This window comes from Morone saxatilis, unplaced genomic scaffold (genome assembly GCF_004916995.1).
Source record: "Morone saxatilis isolate NCDOM2014 unplaced genomic scaffold, NCSU_SB_2.0 Contig2, whole genome shotgun sequence".
In the NCBI taxonomy this organism is placed as follows: Eukaryota; Metazoa; Chordata; class Actinopteri; family Moronidae; genus Morone; species Morone saxatilis.
Window position 1 is genome coordinate 1,641,622 of NW_023339762.1, and position 18,681 is coordinate 1,660,302.

The 18,681-nt window shown below is 39.2% G+C and overlaps 1 protein-coding gene across 1 annotated transcript in view; it reads right to left on the reverse strand.

Annotated features, from left to right (window-relative positions):
• plcg2 (phospholipase C, gamma 2) overlaps window positions 1–18,681 on the reverse strand; it is a gene marked incomplete at its 3' end in the record, with an annotated part of 32,967 nt that overhangs the window by 9,449 nt on the left and 4,837 nt on the right. The window contains 17 exon segments of the mRNA XM_035664573.1: window positions 1,037–1,237; window positions 1,421–1,590; window positions 1,703–1,789; window positions 4,528–4,623; window positions 4,757–4,925; window positions 5,248–5,365; window positions 5,574–5,659; window positions 7,479–7,597; window positions 7,835–7,936; window positions 9,645–9,717; window positions 9,861–9,904; window positions 9,998–10,078; window positions 10,358–10,442; window positions 10,585–10,632; window positions 10,730–10,823; window positions 12,665–12,814; window positions 14,034–14,225. Coding sequence (XP_035520466.1) covers window positions 1,037–1,237; window positions 1,421–1,590; window positions 1,703–1,789; window positions 4,528–4,623; window positions 4,757–4,925; window positions 5,248–5,365; window positions 5,574–5,659; window positions 7,479–7,597; window positions 7,835–7,936; window positions 9,645–9,717; window positions 9,861–9,904; window positions 9,998–10,078; window positions 10,358–10,442; window positions 10,585–10,632; window positions 10,730–10,823; window positions 12,665–12,814; window positions 14,034–14,217 — 1,907 coding nt within the window.

Consider the following 18,681-nt stretch of genomic DNA (forward strand, 5'->3'; position numbering starts at 1 on the left):
ACACACACACATACACAAACAAAGACAGATAAGTGTGTGTATGAGAAGATAGTTATTAAAATTGTGACACAATATTATGCTTTGGCAGAAGAGGTGTTTTTCCTATCATGCCAGTAAAGAAAGAGAGAAGTGAAAAAGTAACTGTGCTTCTGTGGGTGTATGAGTGTGAAAGTGAAATGTGAAAAAAGAAGGCATCTAGTAAAGAGGTTAAGCTGTACCAAACTGATATAACAATGCCAGCAAGGCCAGGTTAAAGGTGCCCGGGCAACAGCCCATTTGCCCTCTTTAGCTGAACTGCCAACCTCATCGGATGGACTTTAATAGATGAGCAGGTAAAGAGAGTTGATCAGTTCTGATTCTTCCAAATCAGAAATATATCAAAAGTCATTTTTATCATGTGCTGATTCAGTTCAATTAAATGTTATTTGTATAGCAGCAATACATAACAAAAGTTATCTCAGGACACACAAATAGAGCAGGTCTAGACCGTACTCCTTATAAAATGATTTACAGAGACCCAACAGTTCCCACCATGAGCAAGGTCTTGGTGATGGTGGCAAGGATCTATCAGAAAGTAATTCTTGCTTTTATTTCATCCCGTCTAGACTATTGCAACTCTCTCTATACCTACCTCAGTCAAAAATCAATCTCACATTGCCAACAGGTACAGAATGCTAGAATTTAGGCACCTCACATACTGCTACCAGTAACATTTAGAATTGATTTTAAGATCCTACTGATTACTTTGAGAGCATAGAAAGGTCTAGCAGACATTGGGTATCTAAGACTGCGTTTTCTCTATGGGAGTCTTAATAATTCAAATAATAATTTTAACTGTTTGTGGATGCATTATTCGCTTACAGTTCAAGTATAAAAAATATGGTAAATGTAAAGGATAAACATACTGTATATCTGGTTTAAATTTACCAAAATGGTATTAACGTATCATAATGAACCACTAGCTTACATTGTATAATGATTTTTAGCATGTGTATCCAGTTCTCTGTGACATCGTGTTGCCTCATATATGACATACCTTTCATGTAGATGTGGGTTGGGCTGTGGTACAGCATCGGTGAGACGCAGCTCAAAGTCTTGGCAGCGCAGTGGGTTGTCTCTGTAGTGCTGGATCACGGAGTACACGGTGGGAAAGTGTAGGTTTGGCGTCAGGTAGTAGAAAGTGTGGCCCCCCTCTGAGCCTGAGCGAATACGACAGTGCTGGACCCTCCCACTGCGCCTGAAATACACGCAGGAGACGTGTGTTTACAGATATGTACATATAATTAAAATATATCACACAATTTGGCACAAATATTTTTAAGTTTGGACGTTCCACATGTCAGCTCATGGCCTTGGGGTGTTTTTCTCTACAGTGTTTTTGGTTGGTCTGGCCATTAAGTCAAGAAATTGGATGTTGTACCAGAAGGAGAGGGTGAAGTCTGTCACATAGGTATCACTCTCTCGGACCAAGAAGGTGCCATCTCTTCCCCCAGTCTCCGCACAGTAATCTTGGATCAGTCGCTCGGCCATCAGCCTGCCTTCCTTCATGCGACCATGAAACCATGGCTCCGAAATGTGCAGGTCCTGGTACTGAGAAAGACGACAACAACACTGCTTTTGTGGACCACCTAAAGTCAATTGATTTAAAATATAAAACAATGCGACACAAATTTGCTGGTAAACTTTCCTCTCTCTTTTTTACCTTCTTTGGATCCTCTTCCTCCTGCTCATACTCCTCTGCGTAGTACAGCTTGTCATTAGAGATCACACAGTAGTGCCTGTTCCACCGCTGAGAAATAGAAATGAGAATGTGCATGTTTAACTTCAGCCTTTCAGAGCAACATGCAATAGTTTTAATTCTAAAATTACTCACTGAAGTTTAAATATAAATTATTTCTCTTTATCAACAAGGAAATCCCAACAATGAACCTCATAATTCACATAATGAGGTTGATATCTCTCTGTAGGATCAGCAGAGGTATAAGACTGGAACTACTTATGCTACTATTGCTAAAGCTTCAATAACTTCCATATGTGTTTATAGCTCTAAAACATTAGTAAAAAATCAGAAACATAACTGGGGAATTTTAGTCAAACCAAAGTATGAATAGAAGTGTTAATTTATCATACAGAGTCTTGGCTGTTTCTTGTCTATTTACAGATGGTGCATAAAAAGGTATATTGCCTAATCATGATGACACCAAAACATTAGAGCTTTGATTCTCTGCCTGATTTTGTACAATGTTATATGTATAACGTAGTTTACTCAAACTATTTCAATATTTTTTTTTAAAGAACAAATTTGGTTTGGGTTGGGCTCGGGCCCAAAACTGCCTTCATGGTGCAGGCTCGGTTAGGGCTCACATAGAATTCCTTCTTGTAATAAATACTTGAATTTCCCTCGGGATCTATCTATCTTTCTTCTGGGATCAGGTTGGTTTGGACATGATTTTTTTGGCCTGGTCAAAGCTCTACTACATCTCTAACACATCATCACCAGGGGTGCCAGAATAAGTTTCAAAGTCCGGGGGCATCCATCTTTGGATTATGTAATACGTTAGTGAACTTTTTCATGTCAACTTCCTTTGAGTCTCAGCCTAGCCTACTGTTTTTCATCAGTGGCTTGAATATAGCTGGGAAAGCCATCCATCCTCTAAAGGCTGTTGGTTTCTAGTTTGTGGTTGTACAGTTTGAGGCTGTGATTATCCTAGAGGTCACAATAGCTCATTTTCTACAGTGAGGTCAAGTTTCAAAAAATGGGGAGGAACATCATCACACATGAATACTGTTGGGTTCATTGAATCAACAAGAATATCAGCTTTCTGGTCATACCCAAATTATGCAAACACAAAATGCAAATAGTGTTTATGCAAAAAATATTCAAACAATAGGCAAAAATAGCACATTTCCACTGCATACAAAAAAGTGCATGTTTTTTGCCCAAAACCGCATGGGATTAGCATAAAGTAGACATTTCTGTAAAGGGGAGACTTGTGGTAATCTATAGGCCCATTGTCATTCAGATATCTTGAAGTCAGTGGTCGAGGGATCTCTTTAGAAAACATCCATGTCAGTTTTCCCACCACAAATGTTTTGCCTTCGGAGGCTAACGCTAACTTTGGAGTGTTATTTAGCCCTCTTCCCAACAAGCTAGCATGACATGGTGCCAATAGATGTCTTAGGTCCTCTAAGCCGCAGACATAGTCGTGAGCATGGAGTAGACGCACCTGAAAGTGGGGGGACAAAAAGTCTGGTTGTCACCCTATTCCGGCGCCAGTGATTATCACCACTTGAGAGGATGTTGTCTCACAATAGGAGGTTTTTTTCCCCTCCCAACACAGAACAAGTCTGAGCAGGAAGGCGACACAAGAACAAATTCTGATCATCCTTGACACAAAACTGCACTGCATTAGCTATCACTGACACACTTTACTTCAATTTGATTTGTATAGTGCCAATTCATAACAAATGTTATCTCAGGACACTTTTTAAATAGAGCAGGTCTAGACCATCACTCACTTACAAAGAAACCCAACAGTTCCCACCATGAGCAAGCACTTAGCAACAGTGGCAAGGAAAAACTTCCTTTTAAGAGGCAAAACCTCAAACAGACCCTGGCTCTAGGTTACACTACAGCAGTCTAATTAATTGTGTAATAAGTGATTATAGCTGCAGCTGCTAGATGGTTGTGCACACTGTTAATTCTCAGCTCAGTAAATTATAAATGCGTAATTTCCATCAGGTTCATTTATTCTCTTGAGGCATTTGTAGATTTCCTTTGCTTTTGCAGCAGGAAGAGCCTCACTTCACTTACTGTGCAAAAAAACACACCCAAATGTCAGATAACTAATATATATGGATAGTCCATTTATTTTCCATACTCATGGACCTTAGGTTAGGAAGCACAAGTTAACACCAAGCGGCAACCCCTGAGGCTTTGAAATATTACCATTGCACATAAATTCAGCAGGTGTAAGAGTTAAAGTTATGAACTTTACTGACTTCTGGCCTGGTGCAACATTGTTGATGTAGTGTGAAATTCAATCCGGAGTCTGCACGCTGTATTTTATTTTGAAAATTGACCGGATTCTCTATGCTCATCTGTGTGTGACTTCCGGCCTGTGCAATCTGCTCTGTGCTGCTTGACGTATGTGGGTCATGGCTTTCGTCAGAAATAGACCAGCTTCGTATTCTACACAGAGCAGAGCGGAAAGAAGCTTGTGAGACCCTTCTGGTGGAATTTAAAGCTTTGCCTAGAACTCAACAGAGACGGACTATGGCAGAGCCGGAGAGTGTCGTGGCTGTATCTGGTGGAATATCGGGGTTAAACGCTCAGGTACCTTTCCATACCTACAGATACATTGTTCGCTCCTGAATAAATCACAGTGAAGTCATTCCAGTGTGTGGTGGTTAATTTTAATGTTTTACTACATAGTCCACCAGCACCTGACTTTTGTTGGCAGTGCATACGGAGTTTTGTGTACAAGTTATAACCTTTCCATACCTATTTGACCCCTCTACCAGTACCTGATCCACAGGGTCCCACATCTCCAGGTCTCCCTGTTTCTGCCCCTTCCTGAAGTCTTTACTGATTCCTGCTCCCTCCACAGTGAGCTTCTTGTGCTGCAACAAAGACAACATAGACAACACAGACATGGCCGTTAATAATGATGACACATAACAGAACAAAACTCTTCTCAGTGATATACCAGTTCCACTGACACATCATTATGCTAGACACACACACACTCAGTACCTTGAGTATGATCTTGCCTTTCAGCTGTGTAGGTGAAGGTAACTGCTCAGCCATCTGTTCCACAGGGTCAGTCAGCAGTTTGTCTCCAAACACGTCTCTGAAGATACGAGCCATCTGACGCTGCTGCTCTAAAGGACAATGTTCCTCTATGGACAGGATCACTGGGTACCTGAGAGAGACGCATGGTTACCAAAATGTGTTTGACAGAAATGACAAAAAAAGAAAAAAGTACCAGAAGAAGGGGCCTGAAGTAGTATAATTACATTATCCTTAATTAAAAAAAAAATTGTTGGGAAACACAAATCCTTGCACTACTTTTAATTTATTATTTATTTATTTTACTTTTATTTAACCAGTGATATAACCATTCAGACCTGGATGCTGCTCCATTTACCTATCTATTGGCAACAAGGGCACCTGCCCAGTTGTAAATAAAGGGGGGGGGGACATAATGTTGTCACTGTCATAGTGAGTTTTTTGGTGATTCTTACTCCGAAGTGACAAAAGCGTGATCGTTAATGGCTTTGACCACATCCTCAAACTTGATCTTGGTCGTCCTGGTCCAGCCGTGGTAAATGATTGGTTCCCCAGGCCCTTCCCAGCAGTCCACTGGACAGATTCAGCACCACAAACACAAAAACAGGTGTTGTAGATATAAAATGTGTTATTAATCTCTCTGCCACCCCCACTGACATTTGGATTTATGTAAAATGGCCTAAACTGAAACCAATGCTGTTAATGTAAGTGCCAAATGTGAAATAGAATACATCCATGATCTAAGTGTAGAACAATGAGGCTGTTATATATATATACTGACATTCAACACAGCGGCATCCCAGACGCAGGCAGCGTACGTAAGCCTCTGTGGACGACTCACTGCGAAGCTGATCACCCGTCAGGTAGCTGTTGAACACAAAAAACAACAGACATGCTAATTATACATATTTCACAAAATTAAAACCATATGTTTTGGTCCTGTTTTTGCTAGTTGGTACAACATCTGGTATCATTTTCTAATAAAGGGTTTATAATATGTAACTAATGGCTTTATTCATGTTAATATATAATTGACTAATCAATTAAATAATAAACCAGGTATAAGCCATTAACTTTTAGGTTGCCAAAAAACACTGGTCTAAGCTACATGTATTCTCCCAGTAGTGAGAGCTAACTGAGCTAATTAGCCATGAGCTGCTGCTGTCAGACTCTCCACGTCTGGAAACAGAGTCCCCTGGAGCTTTTAGTCACTAGAAGCACATTCGTGGACGTTTGGAAAAGTTTCTATGTGATACTTGTATTGTAAATTTAGCTAAGCTAATGGCTCAAAGCTAACCCAGCTAACCAACCATTATCAGCTGCTGGCTCAGTGGCCGTGCTGGAATAACAGAGAGTTCACTAGAGCTTTAACAGTTACTAGATGCACATACATGGCCATTTGTAGAAGTTTCTGTGTGGTACCTGTGTTGCAACTTTAGCTAAACTAGCAACTCAAAGAGGCTAACTCTCTAGTGTCTGTGGTGGAGTGTCAGGCTATGGCTATGTAGCAGGCTGCAGTTGAGAGAGGCTTTACAGGAACAGGTGGGGAGGGGAGGTTGGCTGGTGACAAAACCTGCAACCATATATGTCTAGTCTCCATATGTCTCCAGATCAGCTAATAGCAAAATTCAATTGCAGTAGCATTATTAAAAAGCCATATTTTTCCAACACAAACAGTGTCAGTCACTTCTTAAGTGATGAGTATGACGCACCTTACTCCATATACAACATGTAAAACTTATATAATAATAATAATAATAATAATAATAAATCTAGTAAGACTAGATATAATAGCCCAGGCATTTACTAGCTTAAATCACCCTGCCTTTATTGGGGACAGGCACATTTTAACACAAAACAAATTTAAAAACAACTTGAATTTCAAGTTGTACTTTTTTCTCTTTGCCGTGACACTTCACATCATTTTATGCCAGCTAAAGATTTATGGCAACCAGCACATAAATAGTGAGCAACAGACCTCACATGACAATATTCACAACTCTTTTAATCGGTGGACCCTTACAGTGTAGCAAGTCCATATTGCTAAAAAACATTTAAACATTTGTATTTCTGTAGGCGATCTAAGCAGCTTAGAACTCACTCAAGCGGATGACTTGGTGGGTTTTACTAGGTTTTATACATTTTCTATAAAATCCAGACCAGGCTTCTAATGGGGACCTGAGTTCATTTGTCAACACATTCCCCGCTCTAACTAACTAAAGGTGACCGTGCCTTTGCTGTTTTAGCCCTAACATTGTGGAATAGTCTCAGAATCACTAAATCTGTGGACTGTTTCAAGCGGCTCCTCAAAACCCACCTCTACAGGCAAGCCTTTTTATAGATCTCCTTGTTTGTTTTCTCATCTGTCGTGTCTCTTTTAATTTATCCTTCCCTCTTGTTTTATCTTCCTTATGTTTGTATTTACATGCTCCCTATGTTTGTTTGATTGGGTATGGTTATGCCCTTATGTTTATTTGCTGTTTGTAAAGCACTTTGGTGTCAAAAAGGTGCTATATAAATAAAGCTTTACTTACTTACTTACATGTAGCCACACCAAGCTAGTAAAGGAGACCTGCCTCTAATTGGGATTCTGCTTTTCTTAGAAGTTTTACATTAGTTCTGTTATTATTTGTTTAGTGTGTGTGTGTGTGTGTGTGTGTATATGTGTGTGTGGAGTCATACTGACGTGTTGTGTGAGGAGTTGATCCAGTAATGAGAGAGAGGGTTGTTCATGTCCAGGTTGCTGATCTCTGAGAACTTCTCGTCCCACACAGAGTTCTCCTTGGAAAACAGGAAACTGAGGAACTAGAAGAGGAGATCCCTCTTTATGTTACTTGTGTGATTCATTTTAGTAATGATACAACTTCAAATATAACAAACAACAAAGATTTCAGCAGTCATGATTTTTATCCTACTCTTAACACCAAATTCATGGTCACTTAACTGTATGTCAATGAAAACACATTCTACATAAAGTGGCCTGCCTGTTATATCTTTGCAGGTTCATGTACACATAATGCATGCAGGCACAGAGCAGAATACCTCGCTGACGGTGAACTCTGGATCATTGGTTTTCCTCATGGTGTCGTCAATGAAGGTGGTCATCAGTTCTCTGACCTGGTTCAGATCATTGGCCCAGGTTTCCTGAGGGTAGAAGGGACACAGAAGAAGAGAGAAAACAATACTAAATCTTGTGTCCAGCAGGAAAACTTTAGAAATCAACAATATTTGCATATTCAGAGATTCTGGAAGTTTTAATGAGGTAGAAGGAGGAGATTACTGTTTAAGGATTTAAACATTATACTGTTTTTGTGGAAAAAACACATCAGACACAAATTATTGTTCCAATCAGACTATTTATATACCTTTAATGTTTCATTTAAATTCTCAAAAAGAACATTAGGACCTTTTGTCTGTCTTCTAAAATCACAAAAAAAGTTTTTCCTTTACAGGAACATATTTTTTTGTTTGTTTTTTCTTTTCATTCAGTCTTAAAAAAAAATAAAACCAAACATTAAAGTAGATGTGGGATATAATTGTGGATGATCTACTTATAATTTGATGACAATGGTTAAGATATTACATAGGAAAACAGAATGCATTACGATGTAAATTAAACACACAAAAAAAGAAAGAATGAAACAGTGAAACCAATACCCAAATTATAATGACAATTGTAATTTGTTTATTTAAAGTTTGAGGTCAGAATTTCTGGCCTCCGCTTAAACCAGTTCATCGGCCACAAATGGACGAAGCCTGCGAGCTAGTTCAGGCAGTCAACTCGAGCTGCGCTCTTATACACACATGACATCCACCTGTTAGGGTCCGGCTAGGGTTAAGGTATTTGCGCATCACTCCCAAATATCTCTATGTAAACGTATCTGCGGGAGATGATGAGGTCGGAGCCTAGACGCCAAAATCTAAATATGCTATACTGCTATAATAAACATTTCAAACGTGAGTTGGCTGACTGAACTGGGTTTAGAGTACCTCAGGGGTCAATTCTGGGGACTACTTTTTTGCCACCATGGCATCTCATTACATTTATTCTGATGACATGCAGCAATCAGACTCCTGAACAGTTGACAGGAGTCTACCTCGTCACCTTACACCTGTACTTCTGTTTACAACTACGCTCTTGCGCAACTGTTTTGCACATCCCAATAAGCATTCCATTGCACTACTGCCATCAGACACTTTTAAAATTACTGTAATATTGAGTTTTTTATTTTTTTATTTTTTTTACCTACTGTATTATTGTATATTTGTGGTTTTATCTATTCTATATTGTGTTGTATTGTTACTTATTGTATTCTACTACTGTACTTAATGCGGTCAGTATCCAGGTTGGAGGCAAAGAAAGAATTTCATTGCCACAGAGGAAAACCTTGCTTTTTTTTGTGCATATGAACAATAAACATCTTGAACTTGAACAATAACTATCTTATAAAGCCCACTGACCTTGGTACACTACAGGTCCTTTCCTACAGGAATATCTAGCAGATGTCAAAAATTGGATGTCAAATCATTTAAACGTTTATTTAGTTTAATCTTTGATCAAACTCTAATACAACAAAGATACTTATTACTGTCCCATAGTATATTTGCAAACAAGTACTTCCAAATCTAGTCTTTTTACCTCAAATCATTGGCCATAAAACCTAAGCTAAAAATTCAAACTTAAACTGCACATCGCAACTCACTCGCTTCACCCTCCCCTTCCAAGCACAAGGCAGAAACTATGGTGGTTGCGAAGCACCTGAAAAACGGTACTGGGCTACTGTAACAAACATGGCAAGTTACAACATCTCTCCTGTCTGGTGTACTAATCCTTCACTGTAGATTATTTTACCTTTTGCTCGTAGATAAGGAACCGCTGAAAGTCATGGAGCAGAACTGCTGAGGCATCTGGTTTGTCTGTGTTACTGTTTAATGTAAGAGAGCAAACACACAGTCAAACCATGCTGACAAACATTGACAAACCACAAACTATCTTTAAAAACTGTCACTAATTTTGGATGCGTCAAGACCAAGTGCTCAGCAAAGACGAGAAAAAACAAGAGCTTACCCCAGAATAAAAGCACATGATTCCTTTTTGAACTCATCAAGGATCTGAGTTTAAAAAATAATAATGAATGAATATGCTGAAAAACAATATGTGCAATAATACATACAGTTACTTTAATGTGATAAATTCAGACTCACCTCATTCTGTTCGAACATTATATGGTTGTATAATTTATGAAACTGCTCAAAGTCCAGGCGGTCTTTCTTTGCTCCCACTTCCTGTGAAAGCCCAACATAAAAGCACTCAATAACACTGCAACAGCACCTATAGAAAGTAAATCATGTCTAATCGGTCATCATTAAATAAAACGCATGCACCAGTCGTCTATGTTTATATTATCTAAGTAGGTTTAGGCTTAATCATAGAGTCATATTTCAAAGTCCAGAGAGAAAGAGGTGTGTAAGATAAAACATAAAAAATATGAATTAATTCATTAGATTTATTTACACACAACAATGATGAGGATATGTGGCATAAATAAAAGGAAAGAAGACTACCTGGAATTTGTCTTTGAGAGCTCGAGAGCTGGGGACCTTGTAGTTGAGCAAAGGAAGCAGAGCCTTCAGCTCCTTCATGGAGATGCTGGGAAAGACACACAAAAAACCTGTCTGGAATCCTCTTACACTGGTTATTATTAATATGATCTTTAATGCAGGCAAGATGCGTTATTGAATGTGAGAGAGCTGGTATGAGTAACCACATCATATATATCTATATACAGTACCTGTTTGTTTTGGTCTGATTGACAGAATACATCTGCTTCCTCAGCCAACTGGAGGGAAAATAACACAGAGATCAATGATTGGATGAGTCTTTAACACTAATAACTGTGAATGTGTTTGTTTTTGTGTGTGTGCGCGTTTGTCTACCTCTCTATGAGAACTGGAGTCGGAGCCACCAGTGTCTCTTGCCTTAGAAGTTCTAGTCCTATCAGCCATTTTTGTGCCTCTTCCACAGAATCAGCTGGGAAAAGAGAAATACAGAAAGTATTAATGTACAGACATTTAGCACTGTGGGATGATAAGTGCTGAATGGCCAGGTCTGGTCTGCTGCTTTGTTCACACAAGGTAGAGTTGTTTGACATTTCAACACACTTCCTGGAACAAAAGGTGCAATAAACAGAAAATGTGAACATAAGCTATACTGTATCACCATAGCACTTAAATTAAATAAAAAATTACAAGTTAAAAATAAATGAACAGACTCATTTTGGAACCTCAGTCAACTTTCTCCTTTCCTCACTTAGATATGCTATGTGCTAGGCTAGTCTATGTTAAAAAGCAACACATATATTCACATCTAGCTAATGTTAGCAAGACACTAATTAATTAGTTAGCTAACGATTGATGTAAATTAGCTATCTGGTTAGCTTGTTATCTAGCGGTGTAGTTTCAGGTCGCACCTCCAATGTTTCACCCTCCCTTTCCAAGTGTGAAGCAGAAACTGCTGTGGCTGTAAAACACACGAAAACGCTAATGCCCCTATATGGAGTCAGTGTTTGGTTTGTCCCTTCTGGGCTAAGGTAGAAACATGGCAGTTCAACATGGCAGTAGATATAAACAGCTCATTCTAAGGTAACAAAAACACAATCGCTATATTCAGTTGATTATAAACTTATGAAAACATACCTATGAATGAACCTTTAAGTTGTGACTATATATGTTGCTTTTAACTTTCCTTTAACTAATTTCAAAATGTGGTTGTCTTTTAACATAGATTAGCCTACCACATAGCATATCTAAGTAAGGGAAAAGAGGAAGTTGACTGAGGTTCTGACCAAGGCGTACTCAACTGTTATTGGAGCACAGAGCAGAAAGGGGCGGGACTTAGGAAGGGTCACTTGAGAATATGTGAGACCTGATATAATGATAAGGAAAATCTAAGAAAATGGTGAGAAACTGCTTTACCAATAAAAGTTAAAGCTGCTGTAAGAAATATCTTGTTTGTTAAAACAAGTGTTAAATAGCTCTCTATACTCTCTCAATAGCCTCTAACCTGGATAAAGAATCATTTTCATTTTATGTAAATCTTTTAAGAGAATATGTCAACAGTTTGGTGAAAGTGCCTAATTACAGAGTTGGAGTTAGGACTTGGTTAGCCTAGCTTAGCACAAATACTTGAGGCTGGGTATTTTCAAAACATGCAAACCAACAACTCTAAAGACTGATTAACACAGTGTGTACTATTTCTACACAGTGACTGTGGGCAGCATCCTGGAGACTAGTCACCATGTTGGCACCACGGAAGGTGACTAAATCTAAAACGTCTGCTCATTGACTGTCTCTCTGGCACAATAGCCAGAGAGATCATGAACAGATGTGCTGGACGGATGACTAAATTCTTTTGTATAGTTTTAACATGTTACTGCCTCCAAAACCACAGATTGTTGTTATGTAAGGATTAAATAAATAAGACAATTGTGTAAAGGCATCAGCTTCCGAGGTGTTGGTAGGTCTATTTTTGATAGAGCTAAGGTAGCTCTTTTCCCCTTACATCCAGTCTTTATGCTAAGCTAGGCTAACGGCTTGCTCTTCAGGCTAGCTCCCTTAATCCACACAGATATTGATGTCAATCTTTTGATCTTTCTGTGTGACAGAAAGAAAAAAAATATTGAATTATTTCTTTCACTAAAAATGTGAAAAATCAGCATACTCAGGGTTTTCATTCAGCATTGTTGGCACGGCTGTTGGCCTTCAAAACAGCCGGATACAGAAATCCACTTTTAAATGAAAATTCAAAGATTAATTAAAAATGTGATCTGATTTGAACACAAGGCCAGAACCAGATATAAATAAAGACCTCACCTCCTAGACTGAGGGTGTTAAGAACAAACAGTGAGCCGTAGAAAATTGTGAAGCAGGTGTTTTCATCGTGTTTGTCCTTGCCATCTTTAAAGCGCTCAAAGTCCTTGGAGTTCCTCCCTGGACGAACCTCTCTGATCTCAAACAGGTCCACTGAAACACAGCACACATATTTCTTCCCGTTATTATTTTTGAGGGAGGCAAATTGCTGTTTCTAAATCATCATTCCATCTGTAGCCAGAATCACAAAACACAAGCAATGAACAGTTTCATAGGTGTATAATGGTTCTTTTTGCACTTTCACACATTTTCAGCACTTAAGCTTTCACTTCTACAGTTAGTGTCTTGTATGGCATGGTTATTTAAGCATGCACACTAAATATTTACAAATAGAATCCAAACCAGATAAACCACTTTTTTTTCTATGGTGGGCCAAAACTGGCACTTGGTGGTGGGCCACAGGCCAAAGCCAAACACCTATTGTACATGTATTGTGTTGATGCACATTATGAAGATCCTACGTTGGGGCAGCTGTGGCACTGAGGCAGAGCAAACAGGTTTGTTACTAGCAATGTGGGGAAGGAAATGACTCTACTTTTATACTGTAACAATGTTAATGCATGTGCATGAGTGTCCTGGGGCCTGCAAGCTTTACAGCATTCCTAGAGCAAAACACTCCACAGGGCTCCTTTAAAGGACTACAAGTGGGTTCAGTCAGATACAAAATTGACCCTTCCTAAGTCCTGCCTCTTTTTACACTGTGCTTCAATAAGCTGAGCAAGTCTCGGTTTAGAACCTCAGTAAACTTTCTCCTTTCTTGTACTTAGACATGCTATGTGCTAGGCTAATCTATGTTATGTAACACAACCACATTTTGAAGATACTGAAAAGATAAAAGTTACATAGTGTCACTTAAGTTAGCTAAAGTTAGAAAAGGATTAGCTCAGTCAGTCGTTAGCTAGCTTGTTACATCTAATAGCTAATGTTGGCAAAACTTGATTGATGTAGAGTAGATTGTTAACAGTAGCTAACTTAAGATGTGACTACATTTTTCAACTTAGATTAGCCTAGCACATAGCATATCTAGCATAAGTACAGGAAAGGAGGAAGTTTACAGAGTTTCCAAAAGGGTCGGGACTTAGGAAGGGTACATTTAGTCATCAATAACTAAGATAGATCTTATCATCACTATGTTCATCATGCATATAACATAAAGTGTATGAAAGAAATGCCATCCTATAGAAAAGCTTTAATAATAATATTAATATATATAATAATTCAATCAATTAATTATGCAAAACCTTACCAGCCCAGCCGTTTTAATGTTGAAGAGATGTTGTCAGTGTGTTTTGAAAAAACATTACATACTTACAGACACCATCGGTCTTGTCTGCGGTGCGTGTCCATGCCACCTGCCGGGTCTCCATGATGACCTGCACAGTGAGCCGCTCCGCCTTCTGCCGAAACACTGTCATGACCACGCCCATCTCCATGTCCCGTTTGATCAGAATCTTCTTGTACTCCGTCATCTCTCCCTGCTGCCCCCAAGAAGCCATCTCTGCAGCTGAGACAGGAGAGACAGTGACGTTCATTGACCGCCAACTACCAACAACCGCTGACGGTGTGAAAGGCATCGTCTAAATTAAGATGACAACATTTTGAAAAGTCAAATCACCTTCATTTAGCTGAGTCTGCAAGTGTTGCAACTGATTTTAGAGGTATAAACTCTCCACAAACTGTCTCTACATGGTTATACAGTTCCAGGTGCAAGCTGAGGATCATATTACTTAGCAACCACTAACTCGTCAAATAAACACGTAACAGGTTGGTACCTTACAATAAACATAGCCAGCAGCCTGAGAGTAAAATGATCTTTCTGTCACTCATCTATAGGGTCCTGCAATGGCCGTACGTATGATGATTCCCCTGCAGCATGATAAATCATACTGAACTTTAAGCCTGAAGGAGTCACAGAATCCAGAGATCAGTGTGGGCTACCACATGACAATGCTGAAATCATATTTCATCATTATTTCATCATTATTTTTGTTGTTTAAAGGTCCAGTTGGTAACATTTAAGAGGATCAACAGGCAGACAATTTTTCCAAAATTATTATTTTTTTAACAATCGCAATATATAGCTGTGTATTGAATCTAACCCCTGTAATATGACAGGTATGATATCTAAAGTTGTTCCAATGCTGATACTGTCTGAAACACGGATCGGATATCAACGAGTAAATGTGCATGTGTTTTTCTTTTCCAGGATAGTGAAGTCATGGCCTGGCCTACTCTGACTCTGACAAACGGTTTTACCTAAGCCAGGCCATCAACAGTGATAGCAATCATTGGCTTAGTAATGTGCAAAAATACTAATAATAATAATATATAAAACCCATGTCTCCGATTGGTACTCGGTATTGGCCAATACCAAAGTTTAGGTATTGGAATCTGTATTTGGAAGGAAAAAATGGTATCAGAACATATCTAATTGTATCGTCAGATTCTTGCCAATAAACACCCCTATACAAGTACTCTTGTTAGAGATCAGTCCAGTAAACATATGGACCAACCTGCAGGAGTAGTGCATGAATTCCTGCCTGCCCGACTCTGCACTCTGCTACGCTTCGAGCTGTCAAACGTGTGAAACGTAAAAGTATGCCAAACACAAATATACATTTCCTGTAATAGACTGACATTTTGTAATGTAATGAGTAATGTATTCACTAACTCACTTAAATGAACTCTTGACTTGTCATTCCTTGTCATTGCCACTCACCACAGGGTCATTGCAGTCAAGATGACGGAACTAGCCTTGTTTTCTCCCAAACATGGCAACTCTAATACCTTATATGGGATTTGGAAAACAGGCCCACCTAAACCAAGAATTCATAGGCTCTTGTGATATCTCACCGTTTTGAGCTCAGCCTGGGTCCCACAGGGCCATATACATCCACATTTCTTCCCTTACTCTGACTTTACCCTTATAATTGATTCATGTATTGATTTTCCTGATCCTAAGAAGAACAGTAAATCTTCATATTTAAAAAGTTGGGACCAGTGAATACGTGAAATAATGAACAGATGATGAACTAGTTGACTAATCAATCGCTTCAGTTCTGCCTGATACATCGAAACAGCTGATTCAGAAACACGCCAAAATCCCTAATGTAGGTCTACTTTACTACCACACCACCTCAAATCCCACTCCTGCTACAGAAATGAGCAAATTTCACAGAATTGCTTGCAGACCCAAATTGAGCTGTTTGATGACCTATTAACCTCTCGTCACTGTGTCTGTATTCTTCCTCATGCAGTAATAGGAAGCGGACATCGCCCACAAACGTTCTGATGAGTGGGTGGCCAATACCCAATACATAGTTTCTCTATTTTTGCTTTGCATCAGTCTTTTATAGCTCAAGTACATTTATGGACTATGTATTGACTTACACGCAGCTGAATAGTTTAAATTTCAACAGTGAGTATTCACTAGGGATAACATTTCAGTCGCTTGTTAAGATTCAAATGTTGATTATTTGCTTCCATGTGTGGACTGTTGGTCAGATAAAACAAGACACAACAACAACACATTTTTTTTTTGACCAATAATTAACCAATTGATCGAGAAAGATATCAGCAGGTTATCCAGTAATAAAAAAATAATCATTAGTTGCAGCCCAAATCCTGTCAGTATCAACAGGATATTGCTTCATTGTTCAATTACAATCTCTTTTTTCTGCCTTACTCGCTAAATAAGCCACAGCTCTTACAATTCAACTAACAGGCATTTTACACTTCTCACCTTTTCTGGCCAAAAAGTCAATAGGAAGCCTTAAAGGACACTCCAAGGAAGGCCTGTCCACAGAAATGGGGCTAAACGGAAGTTAGCAGCTCAGCAGGCGAAAGTATCTAGTGCACATCCTCTATAGGCCTCACAATACGGAAGCACGTGCAGATAGGCTCTGTTCCTGGAAGCTGGCTTCATAGGCCAGCTTCCATAGAAATGAACAGAGCCTGTCCCAAATGCTATATCCAGTTCTCCTTAATACATCCATGATACACACAGGTGGTGGTGGTTTCATTATTATTCGGCCCTAAAGCCTTGACATCTCGCTCTTTTTCTTCTTCTTTCTTTTCTAGCATCATGATTTATGTGCAGGTCCTGGCATAGCAAGGACTTTCACTCCAACATTAGCTAGTAGTTAGTTTAGATCAGTACATTTCTCAGCTCATCTAGTCGGCTGCCTGTGTTGCATTATTGGCCGCATTCAGACTGCAGGCCAATGTGAGTTTTTTTTGTTTTGCTAATATGTGACAGTTTTTTTTTTTTCATCACAGTGTGAACAGCACAAATCACATGTAATCTGATTGTTTCAATTCTGAATCAAGACACTTTCATATGTGGTCCAAATCAGATACAGGTCTGATTCTTTGCAACGTGACCTCAGTGTGAACAGTTGTATCAGAATTCACAACTCTTCCCTCACTCTAAACTGACATTCTTCATGCGGGTCACTTCAGGACTGTGACCTGTTCACACTGGAATCTGATTGGCCAAATTTAACAGCCAGTGAGCTTCATAACCAGTGAACAGCCAAACAAAACAAACCAGATCTGGGTAATAAGTCAGAATTAAGAAGCTTAGGCTCGCAGTGTGAACGCAGCCTTTGACATTGCATACCAAAAAAATAACTCATATAATTTTCATTATGAAACAAGCTACATTTACTAAGTAAATAATCAATAAAAGGTTAAGGTTGTTATTTTGAAAAGTAACAGTGACTATTTTAGTCCAAAACAATTGCCCCCCTAGCAGCTAGGGCTCTGGGCGGCCCTGCTCCCAGCAATCAGTATTGCACTTCCATAAGGTTGGGGGAATTACAAATGACAGATTAAAAAAGAAGGAGGAAGAAACTAAAAAAAACAGAGGCTGAGATATCTGGACTTTTAGTCTCTAATGAGTCAATCTCCAAAAAAAAAATTCATTAGACCTTCCCTGTCGGGTAATATAGTATATAGTATAGTATAAACAGTTTTTCTCAAAATGTAAAAAAAGCTCCCTTCAAGGCCACAGGCTGATTAGCACCCTTTAAAGTATTTTTGGGGGGCTTTTATTGCCTTTATCATAGTGACAGCTGAAGACAGACAGGAAAGGGGGGCAGAGAGGGGGGGGATGACACACAGCAAAGGGCCGCAGGACGGGAAAAAGGAGGGTATATACAGAGCTGCTGCATTCCACATAGATTTCAGGCAAATGGTAGAAAGCAAACTGGAATGTCATTGTTATGTGGCATGTCATGTTATTGTGGACGAGAGCAGGACGAGAGCAGGGACGTAGAGCAGTCCCTCCATGTATGTTATTAAACCGGATGTTTCGAGCGGCCTTCTCATGCTAGTGTATTATCGCTCTGCTGGGTGGAGGATATTATTGTATTTTCTTTCAAGTAAGGCAATTTGTCCGTTCATATAGTCTCAAACATTATATGAAATATATGATGTATATTTGATATTATATTGAAGTTTTATGATTGGTGATTTGGCTAGCAGCTTGTAGTGAATGCAGGCTGTTGAAAATCACGTAGCCTACTTGTCCTAAACTAAAAGCCTTTAGGAGGCTTAATCAATTTTAATATCTAGCTTTAACGATTTACATAAGTTCAATTTCAATCCAATTTAATTTTGTATGGCAATTCATAACAGGAGTTATCTCAGGACACTTTTCAAATAGAGCAGTGTCTAGACCGAACTCCTTTTAACATTTACAGAGACCTCAACAGTACCACCTATTGGCAATGCAATTGGCGACGGGCAATGGGTAAAAACTGCCTTTAACAGGCAGTAAACCGTAGGACAGACCCTCGGCTCTAGGTGGTGGTCGTCTGCCTCGACCAGTTGGGATGAGGAGACAGAGAGAGAGAAGAGAGAGGAGAGGAGATGAGAGAGAGATGAGAGATGAGAGAGACTGCTCTAGCTATGACTCTTTCACCTCTCATAAAGTCTTTAATTCTTTTAATTTTGGG